The sequence below is a fragment of the Oreochromis niloticus genome, linkage group LG2 (genome assembly GCF_001858045.2).
Source record: "Oreochromis niloticus isolate F11D_XX linkage group LG2, O_niloticus_UMD_NMBU, whole genome shotgun sequence".
NCBI lineage: Eukaryota > Metazoa > Chordata > Actinopteri > Cichliformes > Cichlidae > Oreochromis > Oreochromis niloticus.
The window spans coordinates 2230813-2252765 of NC_031966.2; the positions used below are offsets into that span (position 1 = coordinate 2230813).

Consider the following 21953-nt stretch of genomic DNA (forward strand, 5'->3'; position numbering starts at 1 on the left):
GCGTCAAGTGGAACAGGATATGACGCCATCTTCTCCGTGTACACCAGCTGATCGGAGACAGAAACAATAACGACCACAGCCGTCATTATTGGCGATTTCTAACACAGAGAATGTGAAGGACCGTGTTAGTAAGCAGGCTCATACGGGGCTGACTGTCAGTGGAAGCTGCTGCAGTGGCGACGAAGAGCTAAAGACGCTTAGTTTGTTACATCAGAGGCCTACCTGCGATGCTAAGCTAAGTACCGAGCTGTCACCGTTAGCACGGTAAACAGTTGGAGAAACAAGTGAGGGGAGATCTTCCCAGCTGTAATTAGAGACGTTTGTCTGGCAGTGTGTGCTGTAGATGTGTGGGACGTCTGTGTAAGCCTGTCTGCTGATCACAGCCTCTCACAGACCTTCTCTTTGCGCTTTCGCTCAGCCGTAAGATGTGGTTGAAACTGTTCTTCTTGCTCTTATATTTCATAGTGTTGTTTACGTTGGCGAGGATTTTTGAGGCAGTAGTTTGGTATGAGACTGGTATGTTCGCCACGCAGCTTGTCGATCCCGTTACTCTCAGTTACAAGAAGTTAAAGACCATCCTGGAATGCCGAGGGCTGGGATACTCCGGGCTGGTCGAGAAGAAGGATGTGAGCGAGCTGGTAGAGAAATCAGGTAAAGCCGAAGGCATCACACACAGTCTTCATCATTAGTAGGTTCATGTGCACGAGCTGCTCTCTTATTTTATGTGAACACGACTAAAATCTGAAAGCATAACAATTGTTTCTCAGTTGAATCTCCAAAAATGTCTGCTTTGTAGTTATTTTCTATTTGTGTGTGTGTGTGTGTGTGTGTGTGTGTGTGTGTGTGTGTTCCTCAAGTTCAGGACTTTGAAACTGTTAGCAAAGAAGCGAACGGTCAGGTTCTGATAGAAAGGGCAGGGCTCCCCGTGCAGGGTCCTCACAAGGCTACGACACCATCAAACTACTGACCGATTGCTTCTCCACAACATGGAAGCTTTTCTCAGGCACTGTAACAACCCAGCTGGGTAGGCAGACGAGTCAATACATTAAAACGGCTCTGAAAGACATTGTAAATGGCACCACAGGCCAAAGCATCAGCTCAGGGTTGATAGACAGGGGCTGTTAAGACAGGGTCAACCAACCTGAGCACTTTCTGGATTGACTACAAGAATTTAATGCCCCACACATGGATACTCGAGAGCCTGGCATTAAACAAGGGTAATAATGTACTAAAAACATTCATGAGGAAGTCAGGGGGACTGTGGACAACAACACTGAAGGCCAACTCCAAGAAAACCCCACAGATTACCATCAGCTGTGATGCATTGTCCCCACTCCTGTTCTGCATAAGCCTCGACCATTCAGTCAGCTCAGAGTGGACACAGATGCAGATTCAGCTGCTGAGTGACCATCAGCCACCTGCACTACATGGATGGCATCAATGCGTATGCCAGGAGTGAGCGAGATATCGACTCACCGGTCAGCATCACCAGGATCTACAGCAAGGATCCCGGGATGTCATTCAAACTGGATAAGTGTGGCCAAATGTTTGCAAAGAGAGGGAAAGTAATCCAGACTAAAGAGATGGAGTTGCACGAAGGCAGAATAGCATAGAGGACCGCTACCAGGGCCTGAGTATCCCATGGGCCAATGAGAACCATGAAGAAGATACACAAAGGTCAACCATAGTCAGATACGTCAAGTAGATGGGACAGGTGCTGAAAGGCATAAGATTCAGCTCATCAGTACATATTTCCCATCAGCCATCAGATACCCTGCTGGGATAATAAGCTGCCCGCAGGAGGAGATAAATGCCAGTGATGTGAAGACACTGAAACACCTCACAATACATGGAAGCGTGTGTGTGTGTGTGTGTGTGTGTGTGTGTGTGCGTGTGTGTGAACAAGTATCGAACATGTCACCAGTTTTCTAAGTAACTATATTTGTGAAGGTGCTATTGTCCGTCGTAACTCATCCACACGTGCGAAGAATCAAACCGTAGATGATCATGAATTATGTGTAATAATGAGAAATTAATTAGTTTTGAAATGTTTCTGTAACCAAATCAGTTATTATGTTTTCCACCAATAAGGTTGTGATTGTCCAGCGAGAGCTCATTGATCTGACCTGTCATAGATGTTTCTTGGACATCTTGGTATGGAAACAGGTTCTGATAGGAGGTCAATTAGGACTGAACCAGCTAATATGAGTTTGCACTAAGGGGCAGTTTTCTAATTGATTGGTTTCAGTTGGTGATGACTTTCCATGCCTGTAGCTATAGTTGATTTTCTTTGCTGGTGTGGACTGGATAGGTGGTTCCTGACATTTGGTAACAATTTGATGTGTTTGCTCTTTTAAAATCATAAAAACAGAAACTACCCAAATGACGTTTTTTCTTCGAGTCCTGCCTGTTTGCCAGCTGAAGTTATTTGTGTCATTTTTCAGGTCTTAGTTGGAACACTGCTGATACAGTCCCTTGGATAGATTTTGGTATCCCTTTTCCAGTTTTATAAAATTCAATCAGTCATTGGTAGCACAAACACTGACGAGGGGAAGCCAGGATGTCAGGTAGCCAACTATCAGAACCGGAGAAAGATGTGATGAAGAAAAGTGTGCCCATGTCTGAGGCTTTGGAAACTGCTAACCTCCTGAAGAGTCCAGTATACCAGAGATATAGAGTCCAGGAGAATAAACTGGATGACATCGAGCTGTATGCTAGGAGTGAATGAGAGATCAGCTCACTGATCCACTAAGATCAATAACAGCAATAACACTGGCCTGTCATTTGGACTGGAGACGTGTAGGAGGATGGTAACATATAGGGGAAAGGTCATCAGAACTGAGGGGATTGCACATTGCAGGCAGAGAATGTAGCTATAATACTTGGAGTCCCACAGTCAAATGGGAACCATGAAGAGGCTGTTAGGAAAGCTGCAACCACCAAATACCTGCAGAGACGAGTCCTGAGGAGTCGGCTGAACGGGAAGAACAAGATCCAACCAATCAACACCTGCCGGCTGTCAGATGCCCTGCTGGAATAATATACTTGTTTGAAGCCTCTGGCATCAGTACAAGAAAGACGTGGAAGCTGAAGGCAACAGTGAGTGACCTCCGTGGTAATCGGAGCACTCGGCAGTGTTCTCCATACCTGGGCAGGTGGCTCCAGCAGATCCCAGGAATGACATGAGAGATCAAGAGCACAGTCCTAGGAACAGCAAAGATCCGCACAGGACAAGCTCCTCTTCTGACAAAGCTTGAAGAATAAAGACGCAGGATGAAGAATTAGGGTTTGTTTTTTTATTTTTGTAAATGATATGAGAGGGACAAATCTATAGATGCTGTTCATTTCGTTATATGATTGGCTCAACACCGGTTCATCCTTTGATTTAGGTCCCTTATTTATGTTTGTTTGATTCGTTGGTCAGCGTTAAGTGGCTTAACAAAGGAGAAAAACCCAACTTCCTTTGAAAATGGTTACGTACAAAAACTGGACTGAAGAGTGAAAAATGTCTGTACTCAAGACCACTTTAACTGTCCTGGCCTTGGATGTAAAACAAAAACAAACGTGGTGGTTCAGGAACTTTGCACAGTATGTGTGTATATAGTCTCTGCCTGTACTTAGACCACTGCTGCATAGATTTCAAGTATCAGTGCTCTTTAAAACCTGCTACACTTTGTCCTGTCACAGGAGAGCTGACACAGGGGGAGCTGTACTCTGCCATAAAGAAGCAGGAGCAGACAGAGGCCGACGGCTCCAGCACCACACACTTCAGTGGAGAGATGCACTTCTATGAATTAGTAGAGGACACTAAAGATGGGATCTGGTTAGTTCAGGTAAAAGCACATTCTCTGTTAAAGCCTGTTAGTGGTGTATGATTAAGTGTCCATCCATCCCATTATGTTCTTAATCTCATGTCTAACTTGGTTGGGAAAAAAAGAAACTTACAAGCAGCAGCAGCCAGGTGTTGCTACTCAAATGCATTTGATGAATTAGTCTTTAGAAAGTGTGACCACCTCTATTAAAGCAAACATATGGGTAGTTTGTTGGTCTGGAGCTTTCAGGGGTATTAACGTAAAGGAGGAAATGCATTAGTAAAGAATTAACTGTTGCTGCCTATTAGAAAGGGTTCATTTATCTATTTATATATAAGGAACACCATTAGCTTCCACAGTAGTGGTTGCTAGTCTTCCAGGGGCCCGAGCCATCAAGTATAAGCTAATAAAACATTACACAATAAAGTAGATGCAAAAATATCCTCATGATTTAGCTCTTACATCCACAGTGAGGCTTTACAATTGTAAAAATATAAGCATGTAAATATCAATAACACTGAGGCACAATACACAGAATCAAAATCAGGTCACAACATTGGCCTCTTATGTTTACAATAATTAAAAACTGAAGAGGCTTTTAATTTTTTTAAATAGCAGCTAGTTCTATCATTATGTAAGGCTGTTTATTCCACTTTAAAGATGCTCTGAATACAACAGAGTTTTTCAAAACTGACTTTTGGCTCGAGGAGTTACTACGTTGCAGTTTGTTTAAAGTCGTGTAGCATAATTGTGTATTTTATCTGGAAGTAAAAGTAAGCCATAGTGTAATTTAGCTTCTGCTGGAAGCCACAAAAGTTTATTCTGCATTTGATCGATGCTGGTCATGAACATGAACATCTTAACACTAATGTGGAGATCTGTCTCATAAGCTGCTGACCAGATGATTGAACAATAATACTAGTGCATTAATAACATGTTTCATGACTGAAGAAGTGATGTAGAAAGATCATTTCCTAGCCACAGCGACGCCCTGCCCCATGTTCTTAATAACAGAGTCTTTATGCTGAGACCATGAAAGGTGCTGATTTATGGTGACAGCAGTAGTCTGATCTGGGTGACCTGTTCTAATATTGATCCAGCTATGGAAGGACTCAGGCTGTAGTTGGTGTAGTTATAGTTACTCACAAGTGGGAAACATCAAAGAAATCTTCTTTCAGGACCTGGGAGGAGGTGACTTCCACATAGCATACTGTAATTATTCTTTAGTCAGAGCTTCATAACCCAAAGTGTACTGCAAAAGCAACCCAAGACTTTCTGCAGGCAAAGAAATGTTCTTCAATGGACAAGTCAGTCACCCTGATGAAGAATAATGTTGAGTTACTGAAGACAAGATTGAAAGGAAAGATCCACAAACAAGCAGCAGCTGGAGATTATTTTGGTAGTCGACTAATCTGCCAGTTTTTCTTTCATTATTCGATTGGTCAACAATTATTTCAATAACTCTGATCTCCGCCTCTGGGCAGTCCTCCAGTTCTAGGCTCCAGTACTTCACCTGTTGTCCAGTTGTCTCAAAATAATGACCCAGGAAATGTATTAATTTGAAAATAATCAAATGTATTTAATATTTACTCAATAGGTCTATCAGAATGAAAAATGAAATGAATCAAAATATTAGGTGATACAAAATATGATTACCCGCTGCACCACCCCTCCACTGCAGCGGAGCCAGAGACCACGCCCCCCGCCACAAAATGCTTTCAAAATCTGGCAAAAACTTGTTTTAAAGCAAAAATATATGTTTGCAGTCAGTCTGAGTGTATATTAGTCAGCTAACAAACTGAATAAAAGTTTGTACATCCAAAGTAAAGCTGCATGCACGCTACACTGCTCTGAGAAGTTCAAGAGAAATCTGCCACTAAAACAGAGTCTCAACAATAAAACAACGTTTTTAAAAGGGGAAAAAGTTTATTCTATACCGAAGTAATTAAGTGAAAGATAAACATTTAAAGAGCAGTAAAACTTCTTAATTCTAGTAAATTTCCGTTTTTTACAACCTGTCTGCAGTTTTGAAATACTTCCATTAACAGTCAATGACTTACCAGAGCGACCAGTTTAAGCCCAAAGAGTAGAAGTTATTATGCAGACAAACTTTGATGTATTTTTGAAATTGCACCTTTTGTTTCCTGTATTAACATATCTCAGGGTTTAAATGTGTAGTTAACATTCATCAAAGTGTGCTGCTGGTGGATGTAAACGTTCACATCCCTGCACTAAAATTAATTTCTTTAGGAAATTCAAGTAAACAAGTATTATTTGGCATGTTAATCAAAAATAATGTGGTTTACTATTTTTCTGCTGCTTTTTTGGTAAAACGGGAAGTTTGAAATTTTAGCAATAACAATAATAATATTTTAGCATTAAAAATATTGTAATTATAGAACTGAACTTGTGCTTGCTGGTGTAAACTATTTTAGTAATTACCCATACTGGGAATTTAGGGCAGCTGTGGCTTAAATCAAAATAAATGCATGGAAAATGGCTGCACTGTCACAACAAAGCTGGTGCAAAAAGTCAAAAGAAGCGTGCACGACGTTGGTTCGCCCACAGTGACAGTCTCACTGGAACATGGAAGCCTTTTGTAACAAAGCGGGTTTAATCTGCAAATCATATTAAAAGCTGATTGTTCAGCAGCTTTATGTCCATGACAACCTTTGCACTACCAATGTGACCTTATTGTGTCCCTGTGTGTAACGGCAGGTCATTGCTCAGGACCGGGAAGCTCTGCTCAGTCAGTCCAACTGGGGGAAGATGGTACAGAAGGTGTCCCAGTTTGGTATCAGAACTGGAACCTTCAACTGCTCCAATGACTACAGGTGATACGCTCTTACTCCACAGAAAGAGACACTACTGAAGTTGAACAACAATTATACAATCTGACAGTCACACTAGGAAAAAACATGGTGGACGGCTGCACCGCGACCCTGTGCAGTGATCCTGCAGTCTTTGAAGTGGTTGCTTTGAAGATGGGGACCGAGTCTGTGACCAAGTCTGGGACCACTTGCAGTCAGTGACCATCTTCAAAGCAACTACCATGCCACAATAGTGACAATATGGCGATAAGACAGGGTGTTGAAAATCACAGAGTTTGAATTTCAGTGACCTCAACCTCAAGGTCAGAGGTCAGTTTAGTTTCATTCATTTTTATTCTTATAGTGCCACGTGGTGGGGTGGCTGTAGCTCAGGAGGTAGAGCAGGTCATCTACTGATGGTAAGGTTAGTGGTTCCTGGCTCCTCCAGTCTGCATGTCAAGTATCCTTGGGCAAGATACTAACCCCAAGTTGCTCTCGGATGCATCCATTGGAGTATCAATGTGTGAATGGTAGTTAGGAAGCACTAAGAAACTTAGAAGACAGTGCTTGTGTGAATGGGTGAATGTGGCATGTTGTATAGAGTCCTCCGGGAGAGTATAAAAGCGCTATATAAGAATCAGTCCATTTACCACGTCACAACAACAGTTGCCTCAGGGCACTTAGGTTTTCTGAAAGTGTTGTGAATGCGATAACTTGAGAACGAGGCAACAATGGATGTAGAAGTTGATGCCTCAGGTGTATCTACCAGGAGGCTGAGACAGTGTTTTTATCTGTTTGAGATAATGCAATGACTGCCTAAAATAAATAAAAACTGTTACTCTGTTGATGCAGGTTTACAAAAATTCACGTTAAACAAATACAAATTTATATAATTATTCATATAAACTACTAACTTTCAGAGTCCAGGCAGAACCTCACACATCTGAAACAGAAATTCCTCCACAGGACGGCGGTTTGACTGCAACAGGCGCTCAGCAGCTGTGGAATACAATCAGATGTTCACATGTTGACAACCAGTTGATGTGAGTCCTGCACTGCAGGAGGACATGTCGCAGAGTAGTTGTGCTCATTGGCACAGATGGATTCAGACTGATTGTAATATGTTGGAATGATTGTATGCTGGGAATCTGGTTTCCTCCCAGCAGACGTGGCAACACCGTGAAATCAGCAGTGTTTGCTCACCTTCAGTTGGAGATGTTATCCAACAGCAAAGATTCACTGTGCCTGGTCACGAGGAGGATTCGTTTTTATGTGGAACCACCTGACATGAAGAGCTGTTTTAGTTTCATTGACCTCTCAAAGCCACTTCATCCTTTTTTTGCACAAACCAGGACATGATCAATATCTCCTAGTTTGTAAGACAGGGTCTGATTGGACAGCTGAAGTTCTTTGCTGTCAGAAGAACCGCTCAGAGATGAAATGTTGCTGTCATGGTCTTTGCATTTGCTTCGTTAACAAGCTTGGGACAGACTGTTACAAGCAGTTTTGTGATGTGTGACATGTGCTGTTGGCAAACCCACTCTGACTACAGGGATGGATGCAGTCCACTACATGTTCAGACACACACCCTCTGCCACACAGCAGCACAACTGTCTTTATCAAACTACAACCTACTGTGTAATAGCACTGGTATGTCATGGAGCAGTAGTGGCTTTATATGGGGCTATAAACCTGAGCGGTTCCAGTGGGACAGATGGAACTGCATGTAGATTTGACGTGCTGTCGCGCTATCTTTACGTGGATTACTGTTGGTTATGTCTTCTGTCTGCTAGGTCATGCATCAAGCGTGGCTGGCAGCGTTCCACCCTGATCATGTCGGTTCCCCAGACTTCAGCATCAAAGGGCAAAGTCATGCTTAAAGAGTACAAGGGGATTCGGATTGAAACTGAGCAGATCTTCCGCTGGATGACCTCACATGTGGCTCATCGAATCAAAACCCTGCATCATTCTGAGCAGCTGGTGGAGGAGTGGCGTTCTGACCCAGCTCATCCACTGAAAATGTTTCTGTTTGCCCGCCTGTCCCAGCCGCCAGCCTTTTTCTCCTCGCTGTCTGTTAAGTTCACTGGCAGGATTGAGTTCATCTTTGTGGACGTGCGTCGTTGGGGTAACTATAGCAGCCTATCAGAGATTGGTGTGACACGCAGCCCCGCCTACATCCTTAAGATGCCTGAGGGCATATATCACTACGGCAACAGGTGATGACTGCTAATGAAAATGTCTGATTTTTTTAAAAACACATTTTTTTTATATAAAGAAATTAAACTGCAGTCTGTGTTTCGTTACCTGTTTGTCCTACAACCGTCCCCAAAGCACCGGGGAGTTCCTGTCCCTCGCTGCCATGGATACTTTCCTGCGGTCGGTCCAACCAGAGGTCAACGATCTGTTTGTCTTCAGTTTGGTCCTCATCAACTTGCTGGCCTGGATGGACCTCTTCATTACACAGGTCACTGTTTCAGGTTTCCTTATGCTGGGCTTACACTGTGCGATTTTTGGCCCATTTTGAGCCGATTTTTGAGTCGTGCGACCGTTTTGATGATCGGCCTGATTTTGGCCTTCATCGTGCATCATGTAGTATACGTGGGGTAACGAGAAGCGATTAACACCTCACGACCAGCTCCCGATCGTCAATCGCTTGGTCGGGAGGATTTCAAACCTGTTTGAAATCCTCCCGACCGTCGTGAGGGTGTCACCGCAGCCGCTCACACTGCGCACGCGCAAACACATAAACGTCGGTGAAAAAGACGGAGCAGCACAGCAGTGCAGCGTGTGATCTGGACACAAGCGATGGAGGCACTTGTAGAACTTTGGAAAGCTCATCTGAGTCTTTTCGATGTGGCTCACAAAATTATCACGACCACAACAACCGTGAAAATAGTTGGATCTACACTGCTGCTCAATCACAGCTGCCTGATCAATGTTTTTCATTAGCAATTTAGCAAAGTTGATGGTGGTGGTGTGAGTCGGTGTGAGTCTGTGTGAGTGAGAGACAGAGAGGGAGAGGGAGCGACAGATTTTCTGTTATAACCTTCATGTTATGGACGCACAGTGTGAGCACTCAGGTCGCATCAGAGCATCGGGCCGTATAGTGTGAGACCTGCATCGTGACCTACGGACTTCTAGCCCCTGCGAGTCAATCGTACAGTTTGAGCTGAAGCTGAATAACGCGACTGAAAAAATCGCACAGTGTCTGCCCAGCTTTAGGTGTAGAGGTGAAAGGGGGCAAAAAGCATCTACTCTCTACTTTGGTTTTTTTACTTTATATTTACTATGTTCTACTCGACTCGAAGTTTACTTGTTAGTGCGCTACATTTATCTGACAGCTTTGATACTATACAGTTACATTGCATTTATAGGCAAGCACAGCCTAACTACACATGCTGTCTGTGCTGCTTAATAGACTTGCACAGGAACGAGAAGTTTCTCCCAGAAATGCATCAGTTGTCATTTTCTTGGTAGATTTTCTTTCTTCTTCCTGCCAATATTATTGTTATTATTATTGTCAAGTCTGATTTTCTTCCTACAAATTATTTCAGACAGCATACATAATCAACTTTTCTTCAATCCACAATTTTATTTTCATAATAGAAGAAATTATTCAGCTTTACAATTTTCCCCACATTGCATTAAGTTACAGTTCTTCTCTCATTGAAACAAATAAAAATAAAGTTTTCTAGTACTACAGATTGGCCGATCCCTGGCCACTTGTCTGGTGCATCTTCAGTCCTGTTACAGATCTGTACATCACTATAAGATATCCTGATTGAACAGCTCTCTTTAGGTCTTACTGCAACATCTCCAAACCTGATGGAACTTTCTTTGGGTTTGGGTTTTGTTGCATTGTCTTTGGTCTTCTAGCTTCCAGGTCATGTAGTGCTGTTCTGAAATTCTGATATGAATTGTTAACATGCTTTCACTCTAATGCACAGGGAGCAACAGTGAAACGATTTGTAGTTCTGATCCGAACACTTGGGACCTACAACTCCATACTGCTGGTTTCCTGGCTGCCAGTTCTGGTAGGGAATCATCTGCACCACTCAGTCCTCACACCTGACGCTTTTCTTGTGTTAAGCATTTTACTTTCAAACTGTACCTTTCATTTGCTGCAGTAAAGAAAAAAAGACTAATCGAGAGCTAAACAATAACGATTTATTAACATAATTTTAAAAAAGTGATTTTTAGCAGTTATCTAGAATTAAGGCAAATCTTCTGTGATTTATTGAACATTTATTAAAAGTTATTAATAGAAAAATACTGAAAATCCATTTTAATACTGACTGAAATGAATATTTGGACGGGCACAGGGAGCGTGCTTCGTGTCTGCAGGAGGAGGGCTCTTACGGTGCGTTCACACCGAACGCGATAGGCGCGAGCGAAAACGCCCCAAACGCCCCTAATTTGATGCGTGCACATTCGCACCTCAACGCGTGTCCAAGAAAAATCCATCGCGCCTCAAAATTGCATCTTTCCACGCGCGTGGACCGGAAATGTGGGAGGAAGTTGTGCCAGATGTGTTGTGCTGCAGATGTCCTCTGAATAAACACATCATCTCGTTAGCGGAAAGGTATTTGTACATCAGTGGGAAAATAGCGGGACAGTAGGCGGGCTTGCTAGCTTTTGCACGGTTTCATCGGGTCAGTCTGAACATTAAAAAGCAGAATGAATGACCTTACCAGGTTGCCCAATCTCCTCACTAATGTGCCTCCAAGCTAGGTCCTTTTTATTCCTGTCTCGGTAGAAGTAGCAACCAGCGTCATTTAGCTCTGGATGATTAGCCACGGCACTGATGAGCTTTCCTCCATACTGAATGACGAATGAAGGGCTTTGGCTAGATCTGCCCCTTTGACCTAGTTACAGCCACGTCACCAGGCTCCTGATTGGTTGTCGCGGCGCGATTTGACGCCGGAATTCAGATTTTCCAACTCGAGCGGTTGGCGCGATACGCGCGTGTGCACAAAATGCAACACACAATCTGACACGCGTGGTTTTCTTCGCGAGTCAAACGCGCCCCACGCGCTACACTGACGCGCGTTTCAGGCGTTTTGGCGTTTTCGCGACGCAAATCTGCTTCCGAATTTTCGCCGGACGCGCAATCGCGTGTCATCGCGCTCTTTCCATTGACTTTACATGTGAACCTGACGCTCTGGCCGCCTCTATCGCGTTCGGTGTGAACGCACCGTTATTTCATACTTTATGGCAGAGGTTCCCAAAGTGTGGGGCCCGCCCCCTAGGGGGGGCACAGAGCCATTGCAGGGGGGGCGCGGTATGAAAAGAAAAAAAAAAAAAAAAGAGCGCTTGGACACCGTGGACAGGTTTTTGACGGTGAATCGCAACGCCGTTTACGTGTGGACGAAAGACCCAAACGCATAGAAACAGCTGTAATTTATTGCCGTTTACTTGTATTTGCTTAATTGTTTACTAAATGGAGTTTGTAAACAAAATATGGGTGTGTGTGTTTGGAGGATGTGTTTGTGCGGGGAGGGGGGGGCACGAACATTTCTCTTGTAAAACAAAGGGAACCACTGCTTTATGGTAACAGTTTATAAACATAGTAGTGTTTCCATTTTAGTGGAAAATGTTACACTAATATGTTTATAAACTTTCTTTTCTGATTTTCTTTTTTATAAATAGATTTATAAAGGTTTGGATTATTGTACTACAATATAATGTGCTGTGTCTGGACTAAATACACTTCAGGGGCATAATGATGACGTGAGTTTTCACTCACTGATGAAACCATCAGAGGGACCTGTTTGTTTCTAAAAATGAGGCGACATCTTTTAATGGTTAGCCAACTTAAACCTCTAAAACATCTGTTCCAGTGCATTTGCAGTTAAGCTGCATTCATTTGCACACATATTACTTACATAAATTTCAAAAATAGGAGGGACTTTCAAATTAAAAGCGACAAAATTACGACGTTCCACAAAATCACAAAAAACAGCCATCCACTGTGGGAGTTTCCTGGAGAATGTTGGTGGATGAACCGTACCTTTACCTGTCGTTCCAACCAAAGGACTGGATGTGCCTGCAGGCCTGCACGATGCCCAGTTTTGTTCGAATGTCTACACCCACCAGGACATCACGGAACATTTGCCATCGTTAGCCTTCATGGCAGTGAATCAAGTATAGTGCAGTTACTCCACATTAACCAGGGCTGTGCGTAGCACTTTACTGCATTCATATCAGATGTAACAAAGTAGCCCCAGACTGTATGTTCTGTTTTTACTGAGTAAAATTGTTAATAATTGTCTACTAATCACTGCCTGCTCACTCTCTCCAGGCTCTCCTTCAGCTGCCCTATCTGGACATTCTGCATGGCTACAGTCTGAAGCTGCTGCGTTATGCTGACACCACTACACTAGCCAGCCTAGTGAGAGCTGACTGGACCTTCTACTCATCCCACCCAGCTCTCTTCCTGTCTACCTATCTAGTCCACGGCCTGCTAGTCGACTACTTTGAGAAGAAACGGCGCTGTGGTACCAGGAGCCAAGAAGACAGCCGTACAAACCTGGAGTGGCTGGCCAGTCTGTGGGACTGGTACACTTCCTACCTGCTCCATCCAATTGCATCACTACAGCAGTTTCCGTCTGACCACTCAGAGTGGGAAGATGATCCTAACTTCTTATTTGAGCATTTGGCTTTTCCTGATCTGTGGCTTCGTCCATTAGTAAACATGGATTACATCAAAACACTGCCAACCTGGAGGCTCAGAGCAGTTGGTCAGTCCAGGTTGGAGGCCTCTTGTGAAAAGGCGGATGAAGAAACACATAGTCAACATTCAGACAAAAAGAGGAAGGAACCTCCACATGGTAGCAGCAGCCACAAGAGATCACTGTGTAGTGTGAACTTCAACTCACAGCTTCCTGCGTGCAGCGACGTGGATGCCAGCGGCGGCTGTCAGTGTGCGTGTGCTGTTGTATCATCCCGGAATGGAAGCTCGCTGTCAGCTGACAGGGCGGTGAAGGATAACTGCGTCGTATCTGACTGTGTTTCTAACCATCAACACTGTGATTGGTCAATGTGGCCCTGTGACATGCTTCAGTGTTCAGAATGTGTGGTTTGTCTGGAGACCTTTGTGAGCGAGGAGGTACTGATGGGTCTCCCCTGTGGCCACGCCTTCCACCAGCAGTGCATTGTGGTATGGTTGGCAGCGGGCAGACACTGCTGTCCAGTATGTCGCTGGCCCAGCTACAAAAAGAAACAGCAGAGGGCTGCTCAGAGTAGTTCTACTGACAACACAGTGCAGGACTGATGAGTCGATGGTGACACTTTCTCCTCTTCGTGTGTCTCTTCAGACTCTCTTACCATCAAGAATAATTAAGAAGGAAACGTGGTCAGTAAGCGTGATTAGGGCGGCGTTATTATGAGCCATTAGTAATCTTTGCTTCCATTCCTGTTGATGAGCTGCCGTGATGACAGCTATCAAAGCCCAGTTAATGCTTCTTATCTAGACAGGACGTTGACTCTCACAGTAACCATATGTGTAGCCACAATAAACAATGTAGTGCAGTGAAAACATTTTTAATTTTGCCTTTGTCATTCTTAAAGTTTGGATGTTGTCAGTCTGAGAGAAAATGTAATCGCCCCATAACGCTACCAGTTGGATTTCTTTCAGGACGATAAGCTGAATGCATCAGAAGACATTTGTACAAAAATCTATGTAGACTCTGTGCTTCATCCTGTGTCATGACCATCTGCACCTGCAGCAAAGAAGGCTTTTGCTTTGTGTTTGCATTTTGTTCTGAACTGTATGAAATGAAATGGCTTTGTCTCAGTGCACATTGGTCACCATAGGAGAGCAGTATAATTCAAATAAATTAATTGGATATAATTGCTGAGAAGCACTTTCCTATAACTCTGACAGTTTTTCCCAAGAAACATCTGGAATTATTCAGATTAAACTTTGTTTCCTGTCTGTAGCAATATTTCACCTGAGAAGTCATCAACTCAGATTATGGTCACAGGTCTCACACAGTGAGGGCGACAGGACTGACTGACTGGACTGTGTTGGTGGAGCACTTTGAAAACCTCACTGGTCACCAGAAAATGAGGCGTTGGTGTTTGTAAGCTGATTCAGAGTAACAGTAAAGTGTGACCAGTTATAGACTTCGTCATTATTGTTTAACTTGATTATCTTTGTGATGCTGAATTCTTTGTGGTCTCTAAAGACTAAATCAAAGCAAATGTCACAAAATTGGGGTTCATATGTGCGAGAGCTGAAATAAGGGTCACTGCATGCTTCAGAGACGAATCATCTTTGGAGTAAACTGTGTGGGTGATCAGCACCATCTTACATCCACTCGAAGAACACTCAAGCAACACCACTAACCTGGTGGCTGCGACTATGATCAGAGTAAGCAGTACCAGCTGTGCACAGTCGCACCCAGGACAGATTCAGCTTTTACCAGATAAGAGCAAGACGAGACCCCATTGTTATGGGACCACAACAGCTGCATTATCTGTGAGTTTTTAGACTGCCCGTCTTCAAAACTATTCTGTTTTGTATGATATAAATATGTTACCACAAATGTGCCCTAATCAACTGAACCCAAACCATCTGCCTAATATTTTTTTCCTGTTTTGCTCCAAAACATTCTGACGTTCCCACTTGCTGCGGTGCATCCTGTCAATGCTCCGTGGGGTTGGGATGTGTGAACATGCTCAGTGCTTCGACCTGAGCAGTTTTTCCCATCAAACAACATTTATTGTCCTGCTAGTTTAAGCTGCTGCACCACGGTGGGCGCTATAGGTCTGCAACAGTCTGTGGGTGGATGGTACGTGCATCCTCATGGATGGATGCAAGGTTTCCCTGGCAAATATTGCATTGTAATTAAAAGTTTAACATTATTCATCTCTCAATGGTTATTTGGTGTATTTAATTACAGTAGTTAACTTGCATGTGGTTGCAGAAGTGTGTGTGTGTGTGTGTGTGGTTAAAACAAAACCAGCTAAACTTTTTGCAGCTGGTAACAAAAACACAGGTGAAACTAACTGATCGTTAATGGTCACGTACATACCCCTGCTCTGGCTCACCTGCTCTAAGTGTGTCAAGTTTCATCTCAATCCACTGCAATATTCCGTTGATGTTAAAGTACAGTTATGCTCTAATTCATCCTGGTTAATTGAATATAATATGTATGAAGAGCACAGTGAATACATCACATTCAAAAATGATTTAAAAATCACTTTAGAAAGTAGTGAACAGTTCTGTGCAAATTCAACAAGGTTAATGTAATAAACAAAAATTTAGAAAAAGCTGCAATGAAATTAAATTCTACCATTCTGATCAAAAATCCATAAAAATATTCCTTATTATAACATTCCTTTCTCCTATTGAAGATCCATTTATTTTGCTCATTCCAGTCGTTCCTAAGTTCACTAATATTACTTTTGACTTAACACGTGACAATAAATAAACACTGGAAACAGGAGGAGAGACATGAGGTGGGACACACGGCTGGAAATGATGGACATGTCGAGGCAAAGAAAGTAAACGACACGAGTGACAGGAAGCAATGGCTACCACAATAAAAGAGGAAGACAACTGAATGGAGAACACACAGGGATAAATACTGACAATAATAATAATAATAATGGATTGCATTTATATAGCGCTTTTTGAGACCCTCAAAGTGTTTTACAATTCCACTATTCATTCACTCTCACATTCACACACTGGTGGAGGCAGCTACAGTTGTAGCCACAGCTGCCCTGGGACAGACTGACAGAAGCGAGGCTGCCATATCGCACCATCAATCAATCAATCAATCTTTATTTATAAAGCACTTTTCATACAAAAAAGAAAAATGTGGCACAAAGTGCTTTACATGGTTAAAAGCAGCCCACCCCACCCCACCTCCCACTCACTCCCCACACTCTCATTAACATAAACGATCATGAATACACACATTCCCCCCCCCACACACACACACACACTCACACACTCTTAAGGATTAAAATTGGGCTGGGTACGCATTAGCCAAGTGAGGAAACACTATCACAGGGAGCCGTCTGCACCGGGAGCCGGTCACAGACCGCAGCCTCCAGGCTGGGCACGCAGCAGGAGGGAGGCAAAGACGCCCCCCAGCCAGGCTGAGAGGACCCACAGAGCCCCAGCAGCCACGGTCGATCACAGCCCCGGTGCAGAGAGCCCCCTCCGAGGAAACACTGGAGATATGACCTAATAAGAATATATACAGGGTAAAAAGATAAAATAAATAAGAATGGGATACAATATGAATATAAATAGAGTAAGAAGATAAAAAATGAATAAGAATAAAATCAATAAATATTAGGTAAAACCTAAATTAATAATATAAATAGAATAACAGGATAGAATAAATAAGCATAAAATAAATAAATGTTAGGTAAAAGCTAAATTAAAAAGGTGGGTCTTGAGCCTGTTCTTAAAAACATGTACGTTCTCTGCGGCCCTGAGCTCCTCCGGCAGGCTGTTCCACAGACGAGGACCATACCACTGAAAAGCTGCCTCTCCATGAGTATGTGTCCTGACTTTAGGGACAATCAAAAGGCCAGTACCAGAGGACCTCAGGGTCCGCGAGGGTTCATATGGTAAAAGCAGATCTGAAAGATAAGAAGGCCCAAGACCATTAAGACATTTAAAAACCAATAAAAGAACTTTAAAATCGATCCTGAAACACACGGGGAGCCAATGCAGCGATTGTAAAACCGGTGTAATGTGGACCCACCCTCTGGTCTTCATCAGCACACGAGCTGCAGAGTTTTGCAAAAGTTGTAAGGGTGAAATATTCTTTTTGGGGAGACCAGAGAGCAGGGCATTACAGTAATCAATGCGACTGGTAATAAAAGCATGCATCAGCATCTCCGTGTTGGCCCGAGAGAGAGTAGGGCTGACTCTGGCTATATTTTTTAGATGATAAAATCCAATTTTGGTTACATGTTTAATATGTGGGATAAAACCAAGCTCAGTGTCAAGAATAACACCCAGGTTTTTCACTTGTAGCGAAAGACATAGTGAAAATGCCTGTAATGTAGACAGGAGTTTCTCTCTCTGAGCCTCAGGAGCGATGATTAAAACTTCAGTTTTGTCCTGGTTAAGCTGTAAAAAGTTTTCTGCCATCCAAGATTTTATATCTAGAATACAGTTAAAAAGGGCATCCATTGGTCTGGTGTCATCAGGAGACACGGAGATGTACAGCTGAGTGTCATCAGCGTAACTGTGGAAGTTCACTCCATGCCTCCTGATGACACCGCCAAGAGGGAGCATATACAAATTAAAAAGTACAGGGCCTAAAACCGACCCTTGAGGCACACCACATGTCATTTTATGGATCTTAGAGGAGCATGTATCCATACTCACCATAAAAGTTCTGTCTGAGAGATAGGAAGTGAACCAGTTGTGTACAGCACCAGAGAGGCCCACCATGTGTTTCAATCGGCCTTCCGATTACAAGACAAACTGCGAACTCTTGAGCCACGATTGCCACGATTGCCCTAACCACTATAGGACACCAAGGAAAACAGAAGGGAACAAGTCTGATGAGACAGGAGAAGTAATACTCGATACCAAGCACCCGAGACTATCAAACAGAACTTTTAAGACCAAGGAACCCATCTGAGATGTCGGGGATGAAAATGTGGAGAAGTTTAAAGCAGGGTCAGGTTATGAAAACATCTCACAGAGCACTGTTCAATCCATCACCCCAACACAGAAAGAGCTATTTTGTACAAAAATTACAGTGTCTACACTTTCCAAGGTGGTAGCAACATGCCCTAAAAGACTTAACGAGACTTACATTTTTTAATATTCACAACCTCATGCCTTTGCAGTCACCATATTGATTTTGTTTCTTGTTTGACCCCCAAAACTTTGCAGATTTGATAAACTAGCCTGCAGCTCCCACATTCCTCTTTTACACCAATGACATTAGAACAGATGCTTGTTATTTTACATCATGCAGGAAATAATGTTAATGGTCTCTGGTACTTTTGAACCTGCTGTACATCTGATAAAAGTAGCTACTGTAACTGGTACTTGTGCTGATGTTGATATCAATATAACCCTAACCTCCACTGCAGAGATTAAGGGATTGAAGAACTCACATAAAATAGCATACACAGGGCAGTTTTTAACCTTCAGAAAGCTTAAATATACATGATTTCCCTCAAAGCATTGAAAACACTTGTTTCCACATCTGAATAAAAAGACATAGAGAATATAAAGAATCTAAGCAGACTGTCAGCTGACCTGATCTTGGCTGCTTCTGTGCTTGCCCCATATCTAATTATACTTCTGGACAAATGTTGTGCATTTGTCATTCTTGGGGATCATCAAGATGTGTTCTGGCAAAACCGAGAAAATCTTTATTTCTTTTTTGCTTTTCATCTTGGAACTCTGCCATGCGAGCCATTTCCACCCATGAACTCTGACCTTAACTCTGACCTTAACTGAGGCCTGCAGTTCTTTACATGTTGTTCTGGGGTGACCTCTTGGATTAGTCTTCTCTTGGGTAATTTTGGTCTGCCGGCCACTCCTGTGAAGGTTCACCACTGTTCTATGTTTCTACCATTTGTGGATAATGTTAGGGATGGGAACAGACGTTTCGACACTGCTTCTGAAGCGTGGTTGCTTCGAAACACTGGTCAGAAGCGTGGTTTAAAACATCCAGATCACATGGCTACGACTGAACAAGGTTTTGGTGTGCTTCACACCAGCTGGGACAGGTGGCGTACCTGCTGCTTCGAGACATTGCGAGGTACCAGGATTCCTTTTTTTAATGAAGCAGAATCATTTGTAATTACTGAATTATATTTTTGATACCACCTCTGCTATTTCTTATACACACATTTGGAAAAAAAAAAAATAAGGTTGTCAACTTTCAACAAAAAATGTTATTTGCTGCATCACATCCTCACTCTAACATCCTGCCGGTGTTACAAGATAAAACATCCACGGGAGGATAAAGGAGCTTCTTCATGGTCCAGCGGTTGCTCAGCAACACGAATGTAAACAGAGGGATCAGTTTGTTGAAGCACACTGTTTATGACAATCAGAGCCTGCTGTCTTTAACAGTCTCAATATTTTTCTTGCATTGTTTGTACAAGGATTTAGCCAACAGATGTGCTGATCACCATTACTGACAGTCTGGTATTATAAGTTGCTTTGTTGTCTGCCTCATTTTTCCGCAGAATAGCATTATCGACATGTGGCAATAGCCAAATTGGCGAGCAGCAATGTTCCCTCTAAGCTGCGCACGTGCGCAATTGCGCACAGAAAATCTGCGTTGCGCACAAAAAAAATCTAACCTGAATTGAAATTAAAATTAAAACTTTAACAATTCTGTTTTGCAGTGTTAGTCAGTGAGTGACTGGCTGCTCCCGTATGGGATTAGAACGATGCCACCTTATCCTGTAGTCCAGCCAATAATGCGATTCACATTCGTATATACGCAGCCAATCAACGTCGCTGACAGGCTATGACAGCGTCCTTATGTGCCGACACCGGTGTTTTAGCTAGCAAAGCGGCGTGGCTGATGTGCAGTGAAGCCACGTTAATGACAACGTGTCCAACCATTGGAGATGTGAGCAGGACAGACGGAACAACTGACGGAGAAAGTGTGGACTTTATACCAGTTTTTAAATTGTGTTGATCGGCCACGTAAAACCAGAGTTATGATAAAAATATCTGCAATGTTTGGTTTTCTTCCTGAATACTGTCGTTGTTTATATTTACTGCGGGAAGAAACGGTAAAAACGGCGTTTTATAAGGAAAACGCTCGAAAGCCTGTGAGCAAAAACTAAACCAAACCCCCCACCCTTTCCTATTGGTCGAAAAAAGTACCGTGTCGACCAATCAAAAAATGATATGGCAACGTGGCATCTAGTTGTTAAGAAACGGGGGAAGTTTTAGGAGTGACGGCGGTGTTCTGAGATGTGAGAGATTTGAGACGTTTAGCGCAAATGGATGGACGGATGGATTTTGAGTAAAGAGTACTATTGTAAACTTGATTTATCTAATGCATAATTTAAGATTCTATGTTAATATAAATTAAAAATATAGTTTCACCTTGACTAAAAACGATTGATTTAGGCAGTTTAATGTCAACTAATTGTTGGTCAGAGTGTAGGTAACAGACATCTTTATTGCTGCCGCAATAAAACACAAAAATAAGACGAGAAAATAATTGGTTAAATGCTGAAAAGTGTTTGTATAATATTCAGAGTTGTGTGACACTATATTTTATGATGCATGAACCTTTTTTTTTTTTTTAAGAACTTTATTTACAGATAGTATAACATACAAGGCACAATCATTAATCTCAATATGTAACATCCTCGGTTGAGCAATATAGCAAGAAAAAAACAAAAAAACAAAAAAAAAACAATAAACCCAAAGCTACAAAAAGAGAGAACAATCAATGAAAGATTTGAACCAAAGGCAAAAAATACCATGAGCAAATAAGGGCAGTCATGATTATAACATAGGGAGGTTTCTTTTTTTTTTTTTTTTTTTTTTTAACATAGATCAAACTCGTTAAATAAAACAACAAGCTTATGAGCTTTCGTATTATTCACAAGTTTCAGCGATTTAGCCCAGAGTTTAAAGTCATTCAGCCATCTGTTTATACATGGTTTAGCTTTAAAATATCTACATTTATGAATAAAAAATTTTCCCATTAACAAAAACGTCCTAATCAACAAGTCAAAATCTGCATTCTCAGCAAGTATTCCAAATTTTATTACTGTCATCGTTAAATGTGGTAACTGAATTCTCCTGGACTGTAGCCAGCTCCACATGTCAGTCCAGAAGGAGTGCACTGACTCACAGTAGAAAAACAAGTGATCCAGACTTTCAATATCATTTTCACAAAATGTGCAGGCGTTCACATCTAAGTTAAATTTCCGTCTTAAGAATTCATTGGTTGGATAAACCTCATTAATGATTTTAAAGTGAACCTCTTTTACTTTAGGGGAAAGAGGAAGTGAAATATACTTTTTTCTTATCGCCTTAACCTCCATGGACTCAAATTCTTTAAGGATATAATTTCTTTTAACCGGATTAGGGCAAATTTCATTTATCAAAATATTCCTGATCACCTTGTTTGTAAACCTGCTGTCATCAAATTCAACTCCAGCTATGCAGAGCTGCCTCAGTCCAGGAGAAATTTTAGAGTGCACAATATCTTCTTTTATCATTGATCTCAAAGGGACTGGGATGGCTTTTATTAAGGATTTATATCTCTTAGCAGTACATCTTACATCAAATTTCTCACAAAACGTCTCATGTTTTAATAAGACCCCATTCTCATCCATAAAATGAGCTACAGCC

The 21953-nt window shown here is 42.3% G+C and overlaps 1 protein-coding gene across 2 annotated transcripts; it reads left to right on the forward strand.

Moving 5' to 3' along the window:
- On the forward strand, window positions 1–15497 carry rnf103 (ring finger protein 103). 2 transcript variants are annotated; one of them, XM_005463125.3, is made up of 8 exons: window positions 2–264; window positions 466–651; window positions 3688–3833; window positions 6531–6646; window positions 8416–8838; window positions 8954–9086; window positions 10570–10656; window positions 12924–15497. In XM_005463125.3, exons 2-8 carry the CDS (start codon window positions 519–521, stop codon window positions 13893–13895), a joined length of 2010 nt encoding a protein of 669 aa, XP_005463182.1. In that variant the 5' UTR covers window positions 2–264; window positions 466–518; the 3' UTR covers window positions 13896–15497. The 2 variants fall into 2 exon arrangements, with proteins under 2 accessions (XP_003458160.1, XP_005463182.1); XM_003458112.4 differs by having other exon boundaries at window positions 1–651.
- The last annotated feature ends 6456 nt before the right edge of the window (window positions 15498–21953 follow it).